At 47.3% G+C, this 18,997-nt stretch overlaps 1 protein-coding gene across 5 annotated transcripts in view; it reads right to left on the reverse strand.

Moving 5' to 3' along the window:
- LOC126323926 (uncharacterized) overlaps positions 1 to 18,997 on the reverse strand; it is a 127,591-nt gene that overhangs the window by 56,312 nt on the left and 52,282 nt on the right. For all 5 annotated transcript variants that reach the window (XM_049994867.1, XM_049994847.1, XM_049994866.1 and 2 more), the window contains exons 4-6: positions 17,686 to 17,979; positions 11,491 to 11,870; positions 8,385 to 8,640 (exon numbers count right to left, since the gene is read on the reverse strand). In XM_049994867.1, coding sequence (XP_049850824.1) covers positions 8,385 to 8,640; positions 11,491 to 11,870; positions 17,686 to 17,979 — 930 coding nt within the window. The remainder of the gene's footprint in view (positions 1 to 8,384; positions 8,641 to 11,490; positions 11,871 to 17,685; positions 17,980 to 18,997) is intronic.

The following is an 18,997-nucleotide window of genomic DNA, read 5'->3' on the forward strand; positions in this document are numbered from 1 at the left end:
GGGCTGTACATGCAATGATCACACGCACGGCACAGCGGACACACCAGGAACCGCGGTGTTGGCCGTCGAATGGCGCTAGCTGCGCAGCATTTGTGCACCGCCGCCGTCAGTGTCAGCCAGTTTGCCGTGGCATACGAAGCTCCATCGCAGTCTTTAACACTGGTAGCATGCCGCGACAGCGTGGACGTGAACCGTATGTGCAGTTGACGGACTTTGAGCGAGGGCGTATAGTGGGCATGCGGGAGGCCGGGTGGACGTACCGCCGCATTGCTCAACACGTGGGGCGTGAGGTCTCCACAGTACATCGCTGTTGTCGCCAGTGGTCGGCGGAAGGTGCACGTGCCCGTCGACCTGGGACCGGACCGCAGCGACGCACGGATGCGCGCCAAGACCGTAGGATCTGAAACGTCCCCTTAGAAAAATTATACACGACTGGTCTATATGAAACGTCCCCTTTGAACAATTATACAAGACTGTGCTTAAACTGACACACAATATTTTTAGCGCAACGCAATCTGACTTCCAAAAATCCCTACGAAAGAATGCCCCTGACTAGCATTAACCTCTACGTTTCACAAATCACTTACCTCACAAAAATCTTCGTTACTCTGCAATACAGCGAGCGCCACTACTGCCAGCTAAATAAAAGATTCAAACTACTGAAGGCACTAACTACTGATAGGCATAGTTAGCAAATGAAAGATTTTAATACAGAACAAACAATGTATTTACCTTAATAGTCATAATATATATATTTCAGTTCGTGACACCAATTCTTACAAATTTCAAAACTCCGCCATATCTCTCCCCACGTCCACCACTGTTGGCGGCTCACCTCCAACTGCGCTACGCTACGCGCTGTTAGCATCCAGCTGCCCCTGCCCAAAACTACAATGGCGAGTATTACAACAATGCAAACCAGCCACAGACTGCACACGGCACAGCCAGTGATTTTTATACAGAGCGCTACGTGGCGGCGGCGTTAAAAATAAAAAAAACCTAAAGAGCCTACTTACAGATCCTACGCAGTGCCGTAGGGGACCGCACCGCCACTTCCCAGCAAATTAGGGACACTGTTGCTCCTGGGGTATCGGCGAGAACCATTCGCAACCGTCTCCATGAAGCTGGGCTACGGTCCTGCACACCGTTAGGCCGTCTTCCGCTCACGCCCCAACATCGTGCAGCCCGCCGCCAGTGGTGTCGCGACAGGCGTGAATGGAGGGACGAATGGAGACGTGTCGTCTTCAGCGATGAGAGTCGCTTCTGCCTTGGTGCCAATGATGGTCCTATGTGTGTTTGGCGCCGTGCAGGTGAGCGCCACAATCAGGACTGCATACGACCGAGGCACACAGGGCCAACACCCGGCATCATGGTGTGGGGAGCGATCTCCTACACTGGCCGTACACCTCTGGTGATCGTCGAGGGGACACTGAATAGTGCACGGTACATCCAAACCGTCATCGAACCCATCGTTCTACCATTCCTAAACCGGCAAGGGAACTTGCTGTTCCAACAGGACAATGCACGTCCGCATGTATCCCGTGCCACCCAACGTGCTCTAGAAGGTGTAAGTCAACTACCCTGGCCAGCAAGATCTCCGGATCTGTCCCCCATTGAGCATGTTTGGGACTGGATGAAGCGTCGTCTCACGCGGTCTGCACGTCCAGCACGAACGCTGGTCCAACTGAGGCGCCAGGTGGAAATGGCATGGCAAGCCGTTCCACAGGACTACATCGAGCATCTCTACGATCGTCTCCATTGGAGAATAGCAGCCTGCATTGCTGCGAAAGGTGCATATACACTGTACTAGTGCCGACATTGTGCATGCTCTGTTGCCTGTGTCTATGTGCCTGTGGTTCTGTCAGTGTGATCATGTGATGTATCTGACCCCAGGAATGTGTCAATAAAGTTTCCCCTTCCAGGGACAATGAATTCACGGTGTTCTTATTTCAATTTCCAGGAGTGTATTTTCTACTCAGAAATAAAATAAAATCACTGTGGAAATGCCAATAATAATAATTTCGTGTGGCTCAACGGTCAAATGCGAATGTTTCGACTCGATGCCACTTTGGCGACTTCTTTGTTCCTAAGTTATCTCCGTTATCCAACCACGGAAAAGGGACCTACAATTTAACATGGAATCCCGTGGCGACTCCTCACATCATTGATAGGTGAAGGTTAGATTAAAGGAATACTGAAAATTTCCTGCAACCTCTCTGTTTTCAGAAAAGCGCGTTACGACTAGAGCACGAAGCCCGACTAATGCAAAAGATAAAATCGCCCATGTGTTGCCTTTTAAATGTTGTTTGAATGTATATATTTTTCCTAGGAAATAAATGTCGATGTTTCGAAACTATTGGTCGACATTTATCCTCTTGTTCCACTTCTCAGCAGCTTGCCATAAAAACTATCACGAACGTGCATTATAAAGCTTGATTTAGCCGTTCGTAAACTTACACAATTCCGATACAATATTTCGACAGTACCACATAACCTCAGTTAATCATTCAGTACTGGGCTAAGCGAAGTTCGTTGAGTTGATGCTCCATCTATTGTGAACATTGTTTGATGGTGACGTAGCCTTCCTTTCTGCTGTCCTCCCGTGCCTGTTGACTTTTATTCAGTATTGGTTAAAAACAGTCTTGGTTACTCCTTTCTTCTTTTTGTGATTTTACAGCGACTTCTGTGGTACATCTGTACTCCGAAAACCACCTTATGTTGTGTAGATATGCAAGTGATAACCATCTCAGCACAACGGTTTAAAGTATTATAGTTCGGAGTAACAACATCTATATCCTGTATCTAAGGAAATCTCATGAAGCGGGCTTCTCATTCATAAATCGCATTTAAATGTTGATTTGATTGTTTGTGGGAAGATGGTGCTGTGCCTCACGTACCAGCGCATGTCGGAAATCGACTTCACCAGGATCGTGATCCATCAAGACTATGGTTTATCGTTCCAACGTTTATTTAATGAATTTTATGATGTTTCGCCAGAACAATGGCTGGCATTGATGAAGACTAGCCCTTAACTGCTGGTGACGAACTGGAGTCGAGCCCATGGTCAGATGTTATACAGTGTCGTCGAGAACAGTAAGAAGAGCTTGTGAAAGTGTTGCACGGTAGGTTGTCCTCAGAAATAATTCTCAAGAAGAAAATCGATATGTTGCTCCGCTTCCTAGTTATTTAGCATTGAAGTTAGCGGATGAAGTTAATTTAGGCGGCCTGCCACAGGCGCTGTTGCAAAACGTGTTCTTCTTTTTGTTTCCTCAAATCAAAAAGACGTAGCTTTTGCTCACCTATCTTAAATTTATCAGTTCCGAAGAAAGGAACATTTTAAATGGTAATAAGCGTTTCAAGATGTGGTAACCCACAGACCCATAGGTGTCTGTGCGTTACCGCTTCTTAGCCCGTGCAAATGCTTGAATTTGCGAGCACGGCGGCCTGATTCGCTAACTTCAACACTAACTCGGGCGCGGCGCAACCTACCGAATTTTTTTCTTGGCAATTATTTCTCAGCACAACCTCCTCTGCAGTACCCTTACAGGCTTTCCACGCTGTTTCTGACCATCCCGTACAGCTAGTTTTAAAAATAAGCACAATTTTGCACTCGATAAATTGTCTAACTCAAGAATTAATAGTACCTATCAAATACTCATAATACATTCTAGAGCACTTAGAGGTGTAGAAAGCAAAAAAATTACAAATACTAATCAAAACGCAACCTCGTGTCTCATATAAACAAAAACAATAGAAAATACCGGAAACTGCTTATTGGAAGCGCCTACAGTGCATTCCTTCGTGTAATTCTACAACCGGTCACTAGATAGCAACACCGACCAAAAGCATTTTGTGTGGACACTACTATGAAGCTTTAACACTCTACCGTACTAGAAAATGTCAGTAAATGTTTGCCCTTTTCAGCCCTTTAGTCTATGGTGTACACCAAATTTTCATCAACATTACGATGGACGTATCACTTGCATTGTTCAGTAAGTATATGGAGGCAGTCTACATCACCAGCCCGGTTTACAAGTTGATATCCTGTAACGGGACATCCTCCTCTAGCATTACTTTTCCTCAACAGTAGTCATCGATACCAGTATTATTTTTGGACTTTTGGACAGGTGCTTTTCTGAAAATTTTCATATAATTTTATACACAGTACGTTAGATTTGAAGCTAAAATTTATGAAAGGGAATTACTTGATTTTGGATGTTATGAGCGATTAGTAATAGTTCTGAAATTATCGTTAAAAATATTTTTTAGAAACATTTGAAATTAGGAATTATTTGGCACACTTAAAATTTCTATTATTAATTACGCAGTCTAGTAATGTTTATTAGTTTATTTCTGGGTTCATTTATAAAATAAGAATCGTAACTAACAGAAATTCATTTGTCAAGAGATTGTAAGGCATTTGGAATGTTGTTATTTCCGGTGAGTGAGGCAGCAGTAAGCATGCCTCTGATGTGATCGGACGCATTTTTGTATTTTGTGCGAACAATGTAATTTCAGCTTTGAATAAAACGTTCTCGGTTTTCCAGCCGCGTCAATTCGAATAAAATAAATCCTCGAGTTCTTTCGATGGACATCATGGAAGGCAATAGATAAAAAAACGGGGTGACTGTAAAATGGAGATAAAAAACTGTTTAAAAGTAGCACACACAAAAAGCCACACACTGCAACAATTAAAAGAACACAAGGCACAGTATGACTGGAGCATAAAAGGTATCGACGGATGGCGTGGCACAGAACAAACACTGACGGCGAACCTCAAGGCAGTACACAATTAAAATCACACCTCTTGACGCACAGGAGAAACAGCACTAAACACAACACTGATGTGGCACACTGACGATGATCGAAATGGAGGATCTGCCAGGCGCAAGGAGATGAGGGAGACCGGAAGACGGGAGGGAGGGAGGAAGGAAGGGGAAGAGATGGGGAGATGAGTGGAGGGCGCACTGAAGAGGGCCAGGTAGGGAGGGATGTGGGAAGGAAAGACGCAAGTAAGGGGTGCAGGGTCTCAGGGGGGGGGGGGAGGAAAATCCGCTCTCGGAGAAGGAGGGGAGAGTAAAAAGGGGGCCCTGGGGAGGGGGGAACAAGGCCAGGTTACAGTTGGAAGGAAGGGTAGATATCACGGCGAAGTTCGTCATCCAGGAGGGGGAGGCGTTGGAAATTGCCCTGATGAAGGAGATGTAGGGTGTGGAGGTGGAGAGAGGGAGGGATACAGCGATAGAGTCGCGGCAATGGGCGGCGGGTGGAGAGGAAGGAGGAAACCAGAGGGTGGGGGGCATCAAGCCGGCAGACAATGTAAAGGATGCGGAGATGTTGGAGGAACAGGAGGAGGTGGGGGAAGGGGATCAGTTCATACAGGAGGCGTGTGGGGGAAGGAAGGCGGATACGGAAGGGAAGGCGGAGTGCATGGCGTTCAAGGATTTGGAGGGCCTTGGAAAAGCGGGTGGGGGTGGAGATCCAGGCAATTCTGACATAACAGAGGATAGGACAGATGAGGGTTTTGTAGGTGTGGAGGATGGTAGAAGGATGCAATCCCCATGACCAGCCAGATAGGAGTTTCAGAAGGCAGAGGTAGGAATGGGCTTTCTGCTGGACAGTCTGGAGATGAGAGGTCCAGGTGAGGTGTCGGTCGAGGGTGAGGCCAAGGTATTTCAGGGTGGGAGTGAATTGGATGGGGCGACCATAAAGCGTGAGGTAGAAATCATGGAGGCGAAAGGAACGAGTGGTGCGGCCTATGATGATTGCCTGGGTTTTAGAGGGGTTGAGACGGAGGAACCACTGGTTACACCAAGTGGTAAACTGGTTAAGGCTGGTTTGGAGAGTAGGTTGGGACCGTTCCGGGGCTGTTACGCTTATATAGGCCTGATGATATTATCAGCAGCCAATCAGATCGATCCAAAGTGGCGCGCGCGCGTTACTCGACCCGGGCAGCTAGCGGAGCTGTTGCCCGTGGCAGCACCTGTGACGTCAGGTGGCTCCAGGGGCAGGCATCACGTTTGAAACTGCCGCTCCCGCGTCGCGCATCTGTCTCTGCTTTCTTTCGATGTCCAACACCCGTCCCCATGCCCTGCTGAGTGTGTATCCCTAGTCTCTGTTGAAATTGTTTTTGTTTAAGCGAATCTCGGCCGCTTCCTTTATAACGGAGTCCCAATATGTAGACGCATGAGCCAACACTTTTGTATTTTCGAACTGTATTTTATGTCCGTTTTCAAGGCAATGCTCCGGTATGGCCGACTTGTCAAGCTCCCTTTGTTTTATATGGCGCTTGTGCTGAGTACAACGCTCTGCAACAGTGCGAATTGTCTGTCCAATGTACGTGCTGCCATATTCACAGGGTACACCATACACGCCGGAAACTCGAAGAGAAATATCGTCTTTCACAGAGCGCAACATATCTAGTATCTTGGGGGCGGGCCGGAACACTGGTCTTAGCCCATGTTTCTGCAGCAGACGTCCCAACTTACTGCTAGTTGCTCCACAGTATGGCAGGAATACAGTCCGTTTGGCCTCTTCTACTGATTCACCAGCTGTCTTTCGTCGGCGGCCCTTGAAGGCGTTTGCAATGTCTCTTCTGCTGTATCCATTTTCCGCGAAAACACGTTTTAGGTTCTGCAATTCAGACTGTAGATGGTCTTCGTCAGAAATAATCTTGCCTCTATGAATCAACGTGATCAGAACAGCTTTCTTGTGCACAGGGTGGTGGAAACTATTGGTGTTCAAGTAGCGATCAGTGTGTGTTGGTTTCCGGTACACTGAATGACTAAGCTGGGCTCCTGTCTTCGCTCAACCAAAACATCCAAGAATGGTAGCTTGCCGTGCTTCTCCATCTCGACAATAAATTTAATGTTGGGATGGACACCATTCACATGATAGACGAACTGCTCTAGTGTATCTTTACCATGAGGCCATATCAGGAAGGTGTCTTCAACGTATCGTAGAAAGCAAGATGGCCATAATGTCGCAGTTTGCAGAGCCTGCTCCTGAAAGTGCTCCATGAAGAAATTTGCGACTGCTGGAGACAGTGGTGATCCCATGGCTGTGCCGTCAGTCATTTCATAATGTTCATCGCAATACAAAAAGTACGTTGTCATTAGGACGTGACGGAACAACTTAATGATTCCAGATGGAAATCGTTGGGCCAACAGATCCAGCGTATCTTGTATTGGAACCTTAGTAAAAAGTGACAACATCCAGGCTAACCATTAGGTCGTTTGGGTCTATCTTCATTCTCTTGAGTGTCTCAATAAATTTCTGCGAGTTGACGACATGTTGTTCGCAATATCCCAATTTTGGTTCTAATAATCCTGCCAGATGTTTAGCAAGTCTGCAGGTGGGCGAACTGATTGCACTAACAATGGGCCTCAGGGGAACACTTTCCTTGTGTATCTTTGGTAATCCATAAAGCCTGGGAGGTCTGATGACACGAGGCGTTAATTTCTTCACCATTTCATCTGGTAAGCCGGAATCCTTCAGTAACTTCCTTGTCTTTCCGACAATGGCCTGTGTGGGATCACGACTAAGCTTGCGGTACATGGGGTCTTCTAATAAATGTAGCATCTTCAGGTGGTAGTCTGCAGAGTTCAGAACCACGGTGGCATTCCCTTTGTCGGCTGGAAAGACTACTAAGTCTTCGTTCTCACGTAATAACCGTAAGCAACGTCGTCCCTCCTTGCTAATATTAGATTTTGGTGGCTTAACTTTCGCCAGGATATGGCTGGTGGTTAGCCTGACGTCCTCAGCTGCATCGTGCGGAAGACTTCTAATGCACTGCTCTATTCCACTAATTATATCCAGTATTGGCAGACGTCGTCAGCTTTGTTAATATGAAAAATCAAAAGACTGTATGATGTACTAAAATATGACAAAATATATTGACGTACCAACAAAAATTCTGCAACAACAATCTTCAAATTTAATTAGGTCAATTCAACTATGAGGACCTAAAATGTGAGAATTTCAGCTTCAAGAATCAGACCCCTAGACGAGAAGAACTGGAGCCAACTCTACGTGGAAAGATAAGTAAGATTGTAGCCTTCGCTCATCTCCAATTTTCATAAAAGACTAACGTGGACCACAGCAGCAACTAGGAAGGATGGGGGTAGATTACAACCCTATACTGTCGTATTAGCAATAAATATATGGAGGCAGTCAACATCACCAGCTTAGTTAAGAAGTTGACACCCTATACTGTCATATTAGCAATCTCCAACAATTTTAAAATCATTGCAGACACAAAACAGAAGTGAATCTTTTTTGCACAGCAGCACACTTGTTTGCTACGTAGTTAGTTATGAGAAAAGCGAGTGACATCTCGAGCAGACAGTGGTACAGTACGACAGCAGAGCGTCTGTGCAGAGACAGACCTTGCGGCCGGTGAAGGAGCCGGCGCGCATGGACCGGGCGCTGGCGTTCCCCGGGTGCAGCGCCTGCTGCAGCATCGCCAGCGGGCCGTCCAGCAGCTGCAGGCACAGCCAGCGCAGCTCCGCCCCCGCGGCCGCCGCCAGCCGCCACTGCGCCGCCAGCGCCGACCGCCGCCCCCGCGCCACCAGCTGCGCCACCTGCATCGCCCACCACAGCGGCAGCCGCACCGTCGCCACCACCGCCACCCACCACCACACCCTGCACACGCAACAGCCACGCCCCCGTTCACGCCACTTACGTCCCTCCTCGATCACGCAGAGGTGCACTGATACTGGAATACACACTCTTTACTAGCGTTTAATTCACTACACGGGGTCCGCTGTTGTTCACGATTTGGATTTTTGTTTTTGTTTTTAACTTTGACAGCATTCCCTGCCTGCCACAGTCGATAGTTACCACAAAGGAGCGAAATCATACGCATCACCAATCTGTGAATTTCGAGGCCCGCGAGAAAGATAGATCGCGGCGCATATGTCACAGCATGTGACGCTACAGGTCTTACGGCGGGGACCAAGTAACTACCGGGTGGTTATAGCTAAACTGTCCCTATTTAACACGTTATAACACGGAAACTAATTACCGTAAGACTACCTAACTTGGTAGCATTAATGTCCAGAGTATGGCGTGCATGATTTCCATGCATCCTTCCAGGTCCAACTATGGTAACCAGGTGCCGTGATCAGTCACCGTGATTCGTAGTCTCACACACCTGACCAGTCGTAAGGCACTTGTTGTCGTCAACGTGAGCTTGGACAAAAGGAGCAGAGCTTTATTGGTGAAGCTCTACGAGGGGCATTTGAAAAGTCCGTGCAAAGTCCGAGAAATGGCACCACCGGCGCGTATCGAGGTCATGTTTAGTTAGTAGCATCTGTGAAAAGAACTCACACCAAGTTTCAGCCATATTGGTCTACTTCTTTGTGTTTGGCATTCGTGTGAATCAAGGAAGCGAGTGATTGTCAAAAAATGGACGAAAAAGAATTTCGTGTGGTGATTAGACATTACTTTATGAAAGGCAAAACTCCTCAGGAGACTAAAGAGAAGCTTGATAAACATTACAGTGACTCTGCACCTTCGATTAGAACAGTTTAGAAGTGGTTCCTTAATTTTCGGAGTGGCCATAGGGGCACAATAATGCTGAATGTTCTGGACGCCCTGTGGAGGTTACAACTCCGCAAATCATTGATAAAATACATGTATGGTGATGAATGAGAGAAGAGTTAAGGTGTGTGAGATTGCTAGTGTTGTGGGCATCTCGAATGAACGGGTATGTAATATTTTACATGAACATTTGGACATGAGGAAAGCTATTCGCAAGATGGGTTTCGAGATTGCCCACGCTTGACCAAAAACGGAATCGTATGAAGTGTTGGATGGTGGGTTTGCACCTGCTCAGGAGGCATCGTTTCGTCACTGTGGATGAAACATGGATACATTACTATACTCCTGAGACCAAACAACAATCTAAACAATCGTTTATCAAGGAAGAAACTGCACCAAAAAAGGCGAAGACCGTTCCTTCGGTCGGAAAGGTTATGGCGGTTGTCTTTTGGGTTCAAATGGTTCAAATGGCTCTGAGCACTATGGGACTTAACTTCTGACGTCATCTGTGCCCTAGAACTCAGAACTACTTACACCTAACTAGCCTAAGGACATGACACACGTCCATGCCCGAAGCAGGATTCGAACCTGCGACCGTAGTGCTCGTGCATTTCCAGACTGTAGCGCCGAGAACTGCTCAGCCACTCCGGCCGGCTGTGTTTTGGGATTCGCAAGGGATAATCCTCATCGACTATCTGGACAAGGGTAAAAATATTACAGGTGAATATTATTCTTCGTTATTGGACCGTTTGAAAACCAAGTTGCAGGAAAAACGCCAGCGATTGGACAGCAAAAAAGTCCTTTTCCATCACGACAATGCAGCAGCCTCCACCTCAGCAGTTGTAGTCGCAAAATTAATGGGAATAGGTTTCCAACTCGTTTCACATTCCCACTATTCTCCAGACGTGGCTCCCTCGGACTACTATTTGTTCCCCAATTTTAAGAAATGGCTGGTGGGACAAAGATTTTATTCAAATGAGGAGGTGATAGCAGCAACTAATAGCTATTTTGCAGACTTGTACAATTCTTATTATTCGGAAGGGAACAAGAAATTAGAACAGCGTTGGACGAAGTGTATACGTCTAAAAGGAATCTATGTCGAAGAACAAAAAAGTTTACCCCAAACATGTAAGTAGTTTTTATTTTTGCATGGACTTTTCAAACGCCACTTGTATTATCATAACAACAGTAATGCTGAGCAGCTGCACTTTGAGAACATCGTCGCCTGAAAGGATTACGGAAGGGTCCTCTTTCTCCACCTGCTGTGCAAAGCATGAAGGAGAAGTTCGAGTCAGCTGGAGAACTGGCCGTCGCTCCGGGAACATGCCAACGACAGGTTGAGCCACAGGTGGCTGATGAAATCGCTGTCAGGCAGTGCGCGTGCTGTGTCGCGACAGTTGAACATTCCGTGGTCCACTGTATAGAAAATTCTTCGAACCATTCTCAAATGGTATCCGCACAAGATCTATATCGTACAGCAGCTTGCATCACACGACGCACTACGACAGGATTGAAGTTGACGAGGGCTGGCCCTGGACCATCCTATGGACAGACGAAGCTAATTTTTCTCTGACGTCAGGTGAACACACGGAACAGTTTGGGCATCTTCACCTCCAGTCACTGTGCATGAAGTTCCTCCGTACGGTGAACGTGCTACCATATGGTGTGGCTTCACGGCTACGCTCATCATTGCCCCAGTCTTTTTTGAACAGGTTGGCGCTCAAGAAGCAAAGACGTGCTGTGCGACTGGACAGCGTTACGTAGTTTTACCGGTAGGGGGAGGCGGGACAGAAGCAGATCTGGCAGTTCTAGCAGGGGCGCAGAATCACCTCGGTGCGGCTCTGCGGTTGAAGTTCGTACAGCGGACGTGACGAACAAACACAATTTGAAAAGGTGATACAATAGGCTGATAGAGTAGGGCAGTGGAGTGAAGCGGAATATGCGACCGACCTGAGAGACGCCCAGAAGACGGCGGGCGGCGAGATGGCGCGCAGGGCGTCCGCCGTGGTGATGTGGGGGCGGCGCGTCTTGGTGGCCAGCTCCTCGCAGCCGGCTGCCGCCCACGCGCCCGCCACTACGGCCAGCAACGCCGGCAGGTCCCTGGGGGCGGCGCCGCCCTTTGGCTCCCAGCGGGCCACCGCTGCCCGCAGAGCGTCCTTACTCATTTCCTGCAGCGCCGCCCACAGCGCGGGCAGTGCGCGCAGCACCGGCGTAGGCTGCGCGGGGGGTGGCGAGGGGGCGGGCATCGGCGGTGGTATCTCGTCGTCCTCCTGCAGCAGCGCCGCCGCGCACACGGCCGACACCATGTCCAGCAGCCGCGGGCCCTCTGCCTGCACAGGTAGGTGTTCTCTGCACTCTGCCCCTGTGTGGGTAATCTCAATGTATGTAAATGATTGTGTGTGTGTTCCCCGTCTCCTTCTATACCACTGCATCGATTTCAGCCAAATTTGGTACACATGCTACTTATTGTCTAGAAAGAAGTATTGTGGGTGTAAGTACCACCCAGCTCCCGTAGTGTGGGGTTGAAAAGAATTAATAATGCCTGGCATCTAGGCTCCCCTGCACGATTGGCGTGTTGTTCAGAATGAGCACACTGAGCAGAGAGTGATTAGAAGCGCAGCTGGATAGTCAGAGGGGGATGATGAGATGACGGAGAAAAGGGGGAGTAGGAGATAGATAGAGAAAGAGGGGAGTAGGAGGTGGACAGAGAGAGAGGGGGGAGAAGATGGACAGGGAGAGGGAAGAGGAGATAAGATATGGGGGAGAGTAGGAGATGGACTCAGAGATGGACTGAGGTGGTAGAGATGATGGACATGGAGAGGGGCAAAAGGAGATGGACAGAGAGACTGGGAAGGAGGAGACTGATAACCAGCCGCATTGGTTGTATATTACAAAACATAGTGACATTACATGTACAGTATTACTATGTTTTGTAATATACAAAGTTTGCCAATGTGGCTTTATCTGGTGTCAAAAAACGGCTTTCTATGAATTTCAGACGCTCTCTTTTCAGCAGTTACGAGGTATTTCAGGTTATACAAGTCTTCTGTGCGACATTTCTGGATATACAGTATAATGTGTGTACATTTGTAGTTTCACGATCTATCTCATAAATCTATAAAGTTTACATGTAACCAAAGACTATAATGTACCTCCTGTTCAGCTGATACTGCTACTGCTACCATGTTCTGTAGTTCTCATCTTTGACAAGGTTTTGTATTTGACTGAATCCTTCAGTGTATTTCATGATTACATCGCGTAGTGTGTGAGTAGCTGTCGTTGTGAATTTTGCTTCTTTATGAAAACTATTGTATACAGTTATTATTTTATAACGTTTTGTACTACTGTGGTGGGCTCAAAAGTGCAAATTACTCATATTATGGTATAACTTTCCAGCCGATCGTACCAATAAGTAATATATTGTTTAGAGTTCTATTTACCTGTAAATTGTTTAGAGTTCTATTTACCTGTAAACAGTGTACTGTCTATTGATTTGATTTGTTCGTTTTTGGCTTGATAATGGTCATTTGACAGACACTAGTAGCGAAGAACATTGTGCAAAACAAAGGACAGCTAAAGTTTCACCAGGAATTTCAACAACTATTTGGCGGCTTAATATCGCCACCTACAAACATACATATGTCATTAGCAGAAGTCTCTCTCGCTCTCTCCCTCTCCCTCTCTCTGCCTACCAAGTCTTAATTCGATAAGTCCATCATGCCAATACCGCTTGAATTTCCATTTCACTAATACTTCACCGCCCTTCCAAATCCTCGAAAGCTATGCACTCAGCCTTCCCTTCCGTATCCGTCAATTATCCCCCACTGGGATCCTGTAGGATTAACGTTCTGTCCCTCCTCTCCCACAAAGAACACCTTTCCGTTTGTTACACTTCCCACAAACTTGTCACCAAACGCCATATCGTATCATTCCTGATTATTAACCGTCACACTTGTAAGCCACCACTGCAGTCTCGCACATTACACCACCTTCCCTTACAGGATCTCGAAATCGCACCAGAGATCTACCGATCCCTGCAGCTTTAACAGGATACTCTGCTGCCTCTCCTCTCAACCCACCACCTTCAAGCTCTTCTCCATCCCCTTTCAATCACCTTGGTCGGAGTCCTGTTCCTCAGCTCTTCCATACACGTGCCTTCCAAAACATTCTCCCTTCGATAACGCTATTGACCTATTACTGATGTCCTGTGAAGTATCCCACTTTTGTAAAGACTACACTGTTTTACGTGAAAATCTTCGTATTATAATCGCCTTTAATACATTTAAAAATATGTACATATTAGATATTTTTACGGTTTAGAAGCTAATCTTGTACATTTGAACTGAATTGTCCGTCGGTTCTGGGCAGATTATGACAGTAGTATTAAAACAGAGAAGCTTTTCTGGTGCTCTGCAGTTTGATCATGAACTGGCTATCGGCTACTTAGACCAACGTCAGGTGACAACTGAACATCGCAACCACAGATAAAATAACGCGCGACTTACATAGAAATTACTGATAAGGACAAATGAAATACAAATAATTACGAGATACAGTTAACGAAGGACAGTATTGAATTTTTTTATGTAGATAAATAACATTTAACAAAACAACAGGAAGTTGATTTTAGTTACAGGATGTATATACAACCACATCGGTTGCACGCAAGTTTTGTCAGTTGACCATGGTTTCGATTACACTAGGGCAATCTTCATCAGCATACAAAATTACATTTATGCCACGTAATTTTTTATGCTGATGAAGATTGTCCTACTGCAATCGAAAGCATGGTCAATTGTCAAAAATTTTGTGCACCGATGTTGTTGTATATAAATCCTGTAATTAAATAGCGTACGGTTGCTGGCTCACAGCCAATCAAAATGTTTAAAATTTGAAGTTGATTTTAGTGTTGTAAAATTGGCATAATTGACAATGTGACAACGAGCAACCAGAAAATCGTAATTGCCCATTTCAGAAAAAATGGTGGAATTCTTCACTTGTTCTACAAGGACAGCGTTCATAAGTTTTAAAAGATGAAGTAAAACTTCCTTTTCCTCTCTGTCAAACCTAGTCTCAGTTACGCTAACGCTAAGATCCCAAAAGTCACCCTCGTGCCCACAAAATCAGTCCTAGACGATACAAGCAGTGGGAACAGGAGCTCTGTGTTCTTGGAACACAGCATCACCATTGAGGAAAAAACACTACACCGGATCAACCAAAGTGGTCACAAAACCCTCGACAGTAATGCGACTTTGTTGCCATAATCATCACCGAACGCTAACCAAGCTTCATTCAAAAATGGTTCAAATGGCTCTAAGCACTATGGGACTTAACATCTGAGGTCATCAGTTCCCTAGAACTTAGAACTAACTAAACCTAACTAACCTAAGGACATCACACACATCCATGCCCGATGCAGGATTCGAACCTGCGACCGTAGCGGTCGCGCGGTTCCAGACTGAAGCGCCTAGAACTGCTCGGCCGCACAGAGAATAGTACACTGAAGAGCGAAAGAAACTGGTACACCTGCCGAATATCGTGTAGGGCCCCTGCCAGCACGCAGAAGTGTCGCGAAAGGAGGTGGCATGGGACCGACTAATGTCTGAAGTCGTGCTGGAGGGAATCGACACCACGAATGCAGCAGGACTGTCCATAAATCCAGCAAGAATAAGAGAGGTTGGAGATCTCTTCTGCACGTTGCAAGGCTTCCCAGGTATGCTCAATAATGTTCATTCCTGGGGAGTGTGGTGGCCAGTGGAAGTGTTTAAACTCAGAAAAGTGTTCCTGGAGCCACTCTGCAGCAATTTTGGGAGTGTGGAATGTCGCACTGTCCTGATAGAACTGCCCTAGTCCATCGGAATGCACAATCGACATGAATGGATGCAGGTGATCAGACAGGGTGCTCACGTACGTGCTGACTGTCAGAGTCGTGTCTAGACGTATCAGGTGTCCCATATTACTCCAACTGCAAACGCTCCACACCGTTACAGAGCCTCTACCAGCTTGAACAGTCACCTGCTGACATGCAAGGTGCATGGATTCATTAGGTTTTCTCCACATCCGTACTCGTCCATCCGCTCGAAACAATTTGAAACGAGACTCGTCCGACCAGGCATCAACAGTCCAATGTCGGTGTTGACGGGCCCAGGCAAGGCGTAAAGCGTTGTGTCGTGCAGTCATCAAGGTCGTAGGTTGTGTTCCAAAAATGAACAGCACAGAGACAGAAGTGATGATTATTTCTGCAGGACGTGACCATGATTTTGTAGAACAATGCTCAAGCACGTACTGTGCAAGCCGTTACTGATTTGTCTGACTGATAAGGCTGCTAAGTGGTATACCACCTACTGCACTCCCCTGACTTAAGCCTTCGTGAGTTGAACTCGATTTCTAAAGTGAAGGAAACACTTCACGTCAGAACTACTACAAATTCGTCGGGTAATAGACCGCACCGCTCGAACTGTCAACACAACTGGCGCTACTAAAAGTATGCTACGACTTCCACATCGCTGGCAACGGTTTATACACAATGCTGGTGACTACTTTTAAGGGCAGTAAAACTTTGAAACACCTATCTATTCTGTACTAACTGTAAATAAATACACTACTGGCCATTAAAATTGCTACACCACGAAGATGACGTGCTACAGAAGCGAAATTTAACCGACAGGAAGAAGATGTTGTGATGTGCAAATAACTAGATTTTCAGAGCATTCACACAAGGTTGCCGCCGATGGCGACACCTACAACGTACTAACATGAGGAAAGTTTCCAACCGATTTCTCATACACAAACAGCAGTTGACCGGCGTTGGCTGGTGAAACGTTGTTGTGATGCCTCGTGTAAGGAGGAGAAATGCGTACCATCACGTTTCCGACTTTGATAAAGGTCGGATGTAGCCTATCGCGATTGCGGTTTATCGTATAGCAACACTGTTGCTCGCGTTGTTCGAGATCCAATGACTGTTACCAGAATATGGAATCCGTGGGTTCAGGAGGGTAATAGGAACGCCGTGCTGGATCCCAACGGCCTCGTATCACTAGAGTCGAGATGACAGGCATTTTATCTGCATGGCTATAAAGGATCGTGCAGTCACGTCTCGATCCCTGAGTCAACAGACGGGGACGTTTGCAAGACAACAACCATCTGGAGAAACAGTTCGACGACGTTCGCAGCAGCATGGACTATCAGCTCGGAGGCCACGGCTGTGATGCTGCATCACAGACAGGAGCGCCTGCGATGGTGTACTCAACAACGAACCTGGATGCACGAATGGCAAAACGTCATTTTTTCGGATGAATCCAGGTTCTGCTTACGGCATCAAGATGGTCGCATCCGTGTTTGGCGACATCGCGGTGAACGAACATTGGAAACGTGTTATCGTCATCGCCATACTGGCGTATCATCCGGCGTGATGGTATGGGGTGCCATTGGTTACACGTCTTGGTCACCTCTTGTTCGCATTAACGGCAGTTTGAACAGTGGACGTTACATTCCAGATGTGTTAAGACCCGTGGATCTAGCCTTCATTCGATCCCTGCGAAACCTTGCAGTTCAGCAGGATAATGCACGACCGCATGTTGCAGGTCCTGTACGGGCCTTTCTGGATACAGAAAATGTTCGACGGCCGCCCTGGCCAGCACATTCTCCAGATCTCTCACCAATTGAAAACGTCCGGTCAATGGTGGCCGAGCAACTGGCGCGTCACAATACGCCAGTCACTGCTCTTGATGAACTGTGGTATCGTGTTGAAGCTGCATGGGCAGCTGTACCTGTACACGCCATCCAAGCTCTGTTTGACTCAATGCCCAGGCGTATCTAGGCCGTTATTACGGCCAGAGGTGGTTGTTCTGGGTACTGATTTCTCAGGACCTATGCACCCAAATTGCGTGAAAATGTAATCACATGTCAGTTCTAGTATAATATATCTGCATTTCTTCTTGGTGTAGCAACTCTAATGGCGAGTAGTGTAGTTGCCACTATTATAGTTCCAACCGTCGTACATACCTAAGACTCGTAAAAATCTGTGATTAAAGGGCTCACTGTCGCCTTGTAAGTCGGCTTACATTCCTGTAGACGACAGCACAGTCGGCAGTTTAGCAGGAAGCTAGCGTGCGTGCGAGTGCTGGAGGTGAGCTGGCGTGTTACCTGCAGCAGGTGGTGCAGGCGGATGACGACGACGCGGCCGCCGGGCAGCAGGGCGACCTGCCAGGGCGAGAGGTGGTGCGGCAGGAACCTGGCGGCCACGTCGCTGGCCGCCTGCTGCGCCCACGGGTGGTCGACGGCGGGCGCGGGCAGCGACGGGGCCGCCACCACGTGCGCCTCCAGCTGGAAGGCGTCCTCCTCGCGCCACGCGTACCGCCCCCACGCCGTGGTCAGCGCGTAGCGCAGCCGCGGGTAGCGCAGCCCGCCGCCCGGCTCGCACAGCTCCACCAGCCGCTCCTGCCACGACCACACGAAACTAGACACAAATACGCGAAGGCCGCTCAATATGAGATGCAAAAAATTTTCTCTCTCGGCGAATTTCAGTGGAAAAAATCCGGAATTTTTTGTGGGACATGGTAGAATATTCCCGCTTCAGCCCCCAGCTGCGCCAGAAGTAGCCTTCGAAACGGTGTCTGTAACTGACGTGCGTCCCAAGCAGAGAACTGTCATTGAGTTTCTTTTGGTGGAAAATCGGAGCCCAGCAGAAATTTACAGGCGCTTGCAGAGTGTCTAGAGCAGTGGTCTCCAAACTACGGCCCGCGGGCCGTAACCGGCCCGTGAGGGCCGGCTAACCGTCCTGCGTTAGCTGGCCGGACATCCCTGATATCCGGCCCGCCAAATATTCGAGGTGGTACCTATACTGCCAACAATTGAGTTTCGAGGCCCATCGTGGCCAATACACCGCTACATTGTCGGAGCTCTGTCTTTACAAAGCGGAAGGTCATGGTTAAATTTGTGGCTATCCACAATAAACAGACAGACCATTAGCCGATTTTCAGATTTTCCTTGTCTCTTCGAATTCAAACTGAATTGTTCCTCACTTCGTCGTCTCACCTACTAGTACAGCGCAAAAAACACTAAAAAACTCGTGAGACATTCGCAACATAGACACAATCACGCAACAGAGCTATCAAATATATGCTCTGGCTCTGCTACTCGCTACAAGACTACATAACTAAACTTATTGTTGCGCCGCTTGAAATAACAATGCGTCGACATACTCTACCTCTGTTACGTCTTGCAATAATAGTGTTGCTAACACTGATTTTGAGATTTCGTTAACTTGCAGCACGCTTTCGTGAAGAATGTGCAATGACATACTTTTTTGTCGGTGAATAAAATACGCCAGAATTTCGATCAGGTACGTCCACCAATCAAAATTATGTAATTAAATAAAAATCGTAGTCCGTTTCAGTGCTACCTATTCCCACAACGTAAGATTTTTGCGATTTCATCTTTCCTTTAACCTTACATT

This window comes from Schistocerca gregaria, chromosome 2 (assembly GCF_023897955.1).
Source record: "Schistocerca gregaria isolate iqSchGreg1 chromosome 2, iqSchGreg1.2, whole genome shotgun sequence".
In the NCBI taxonomy this organism is placed as follows: Eukaryota; Metazoa; Arthropoda; class Insecta; order Orthoptera; family Acrididae; genus Schistocerca; species Schistocerca gregaria.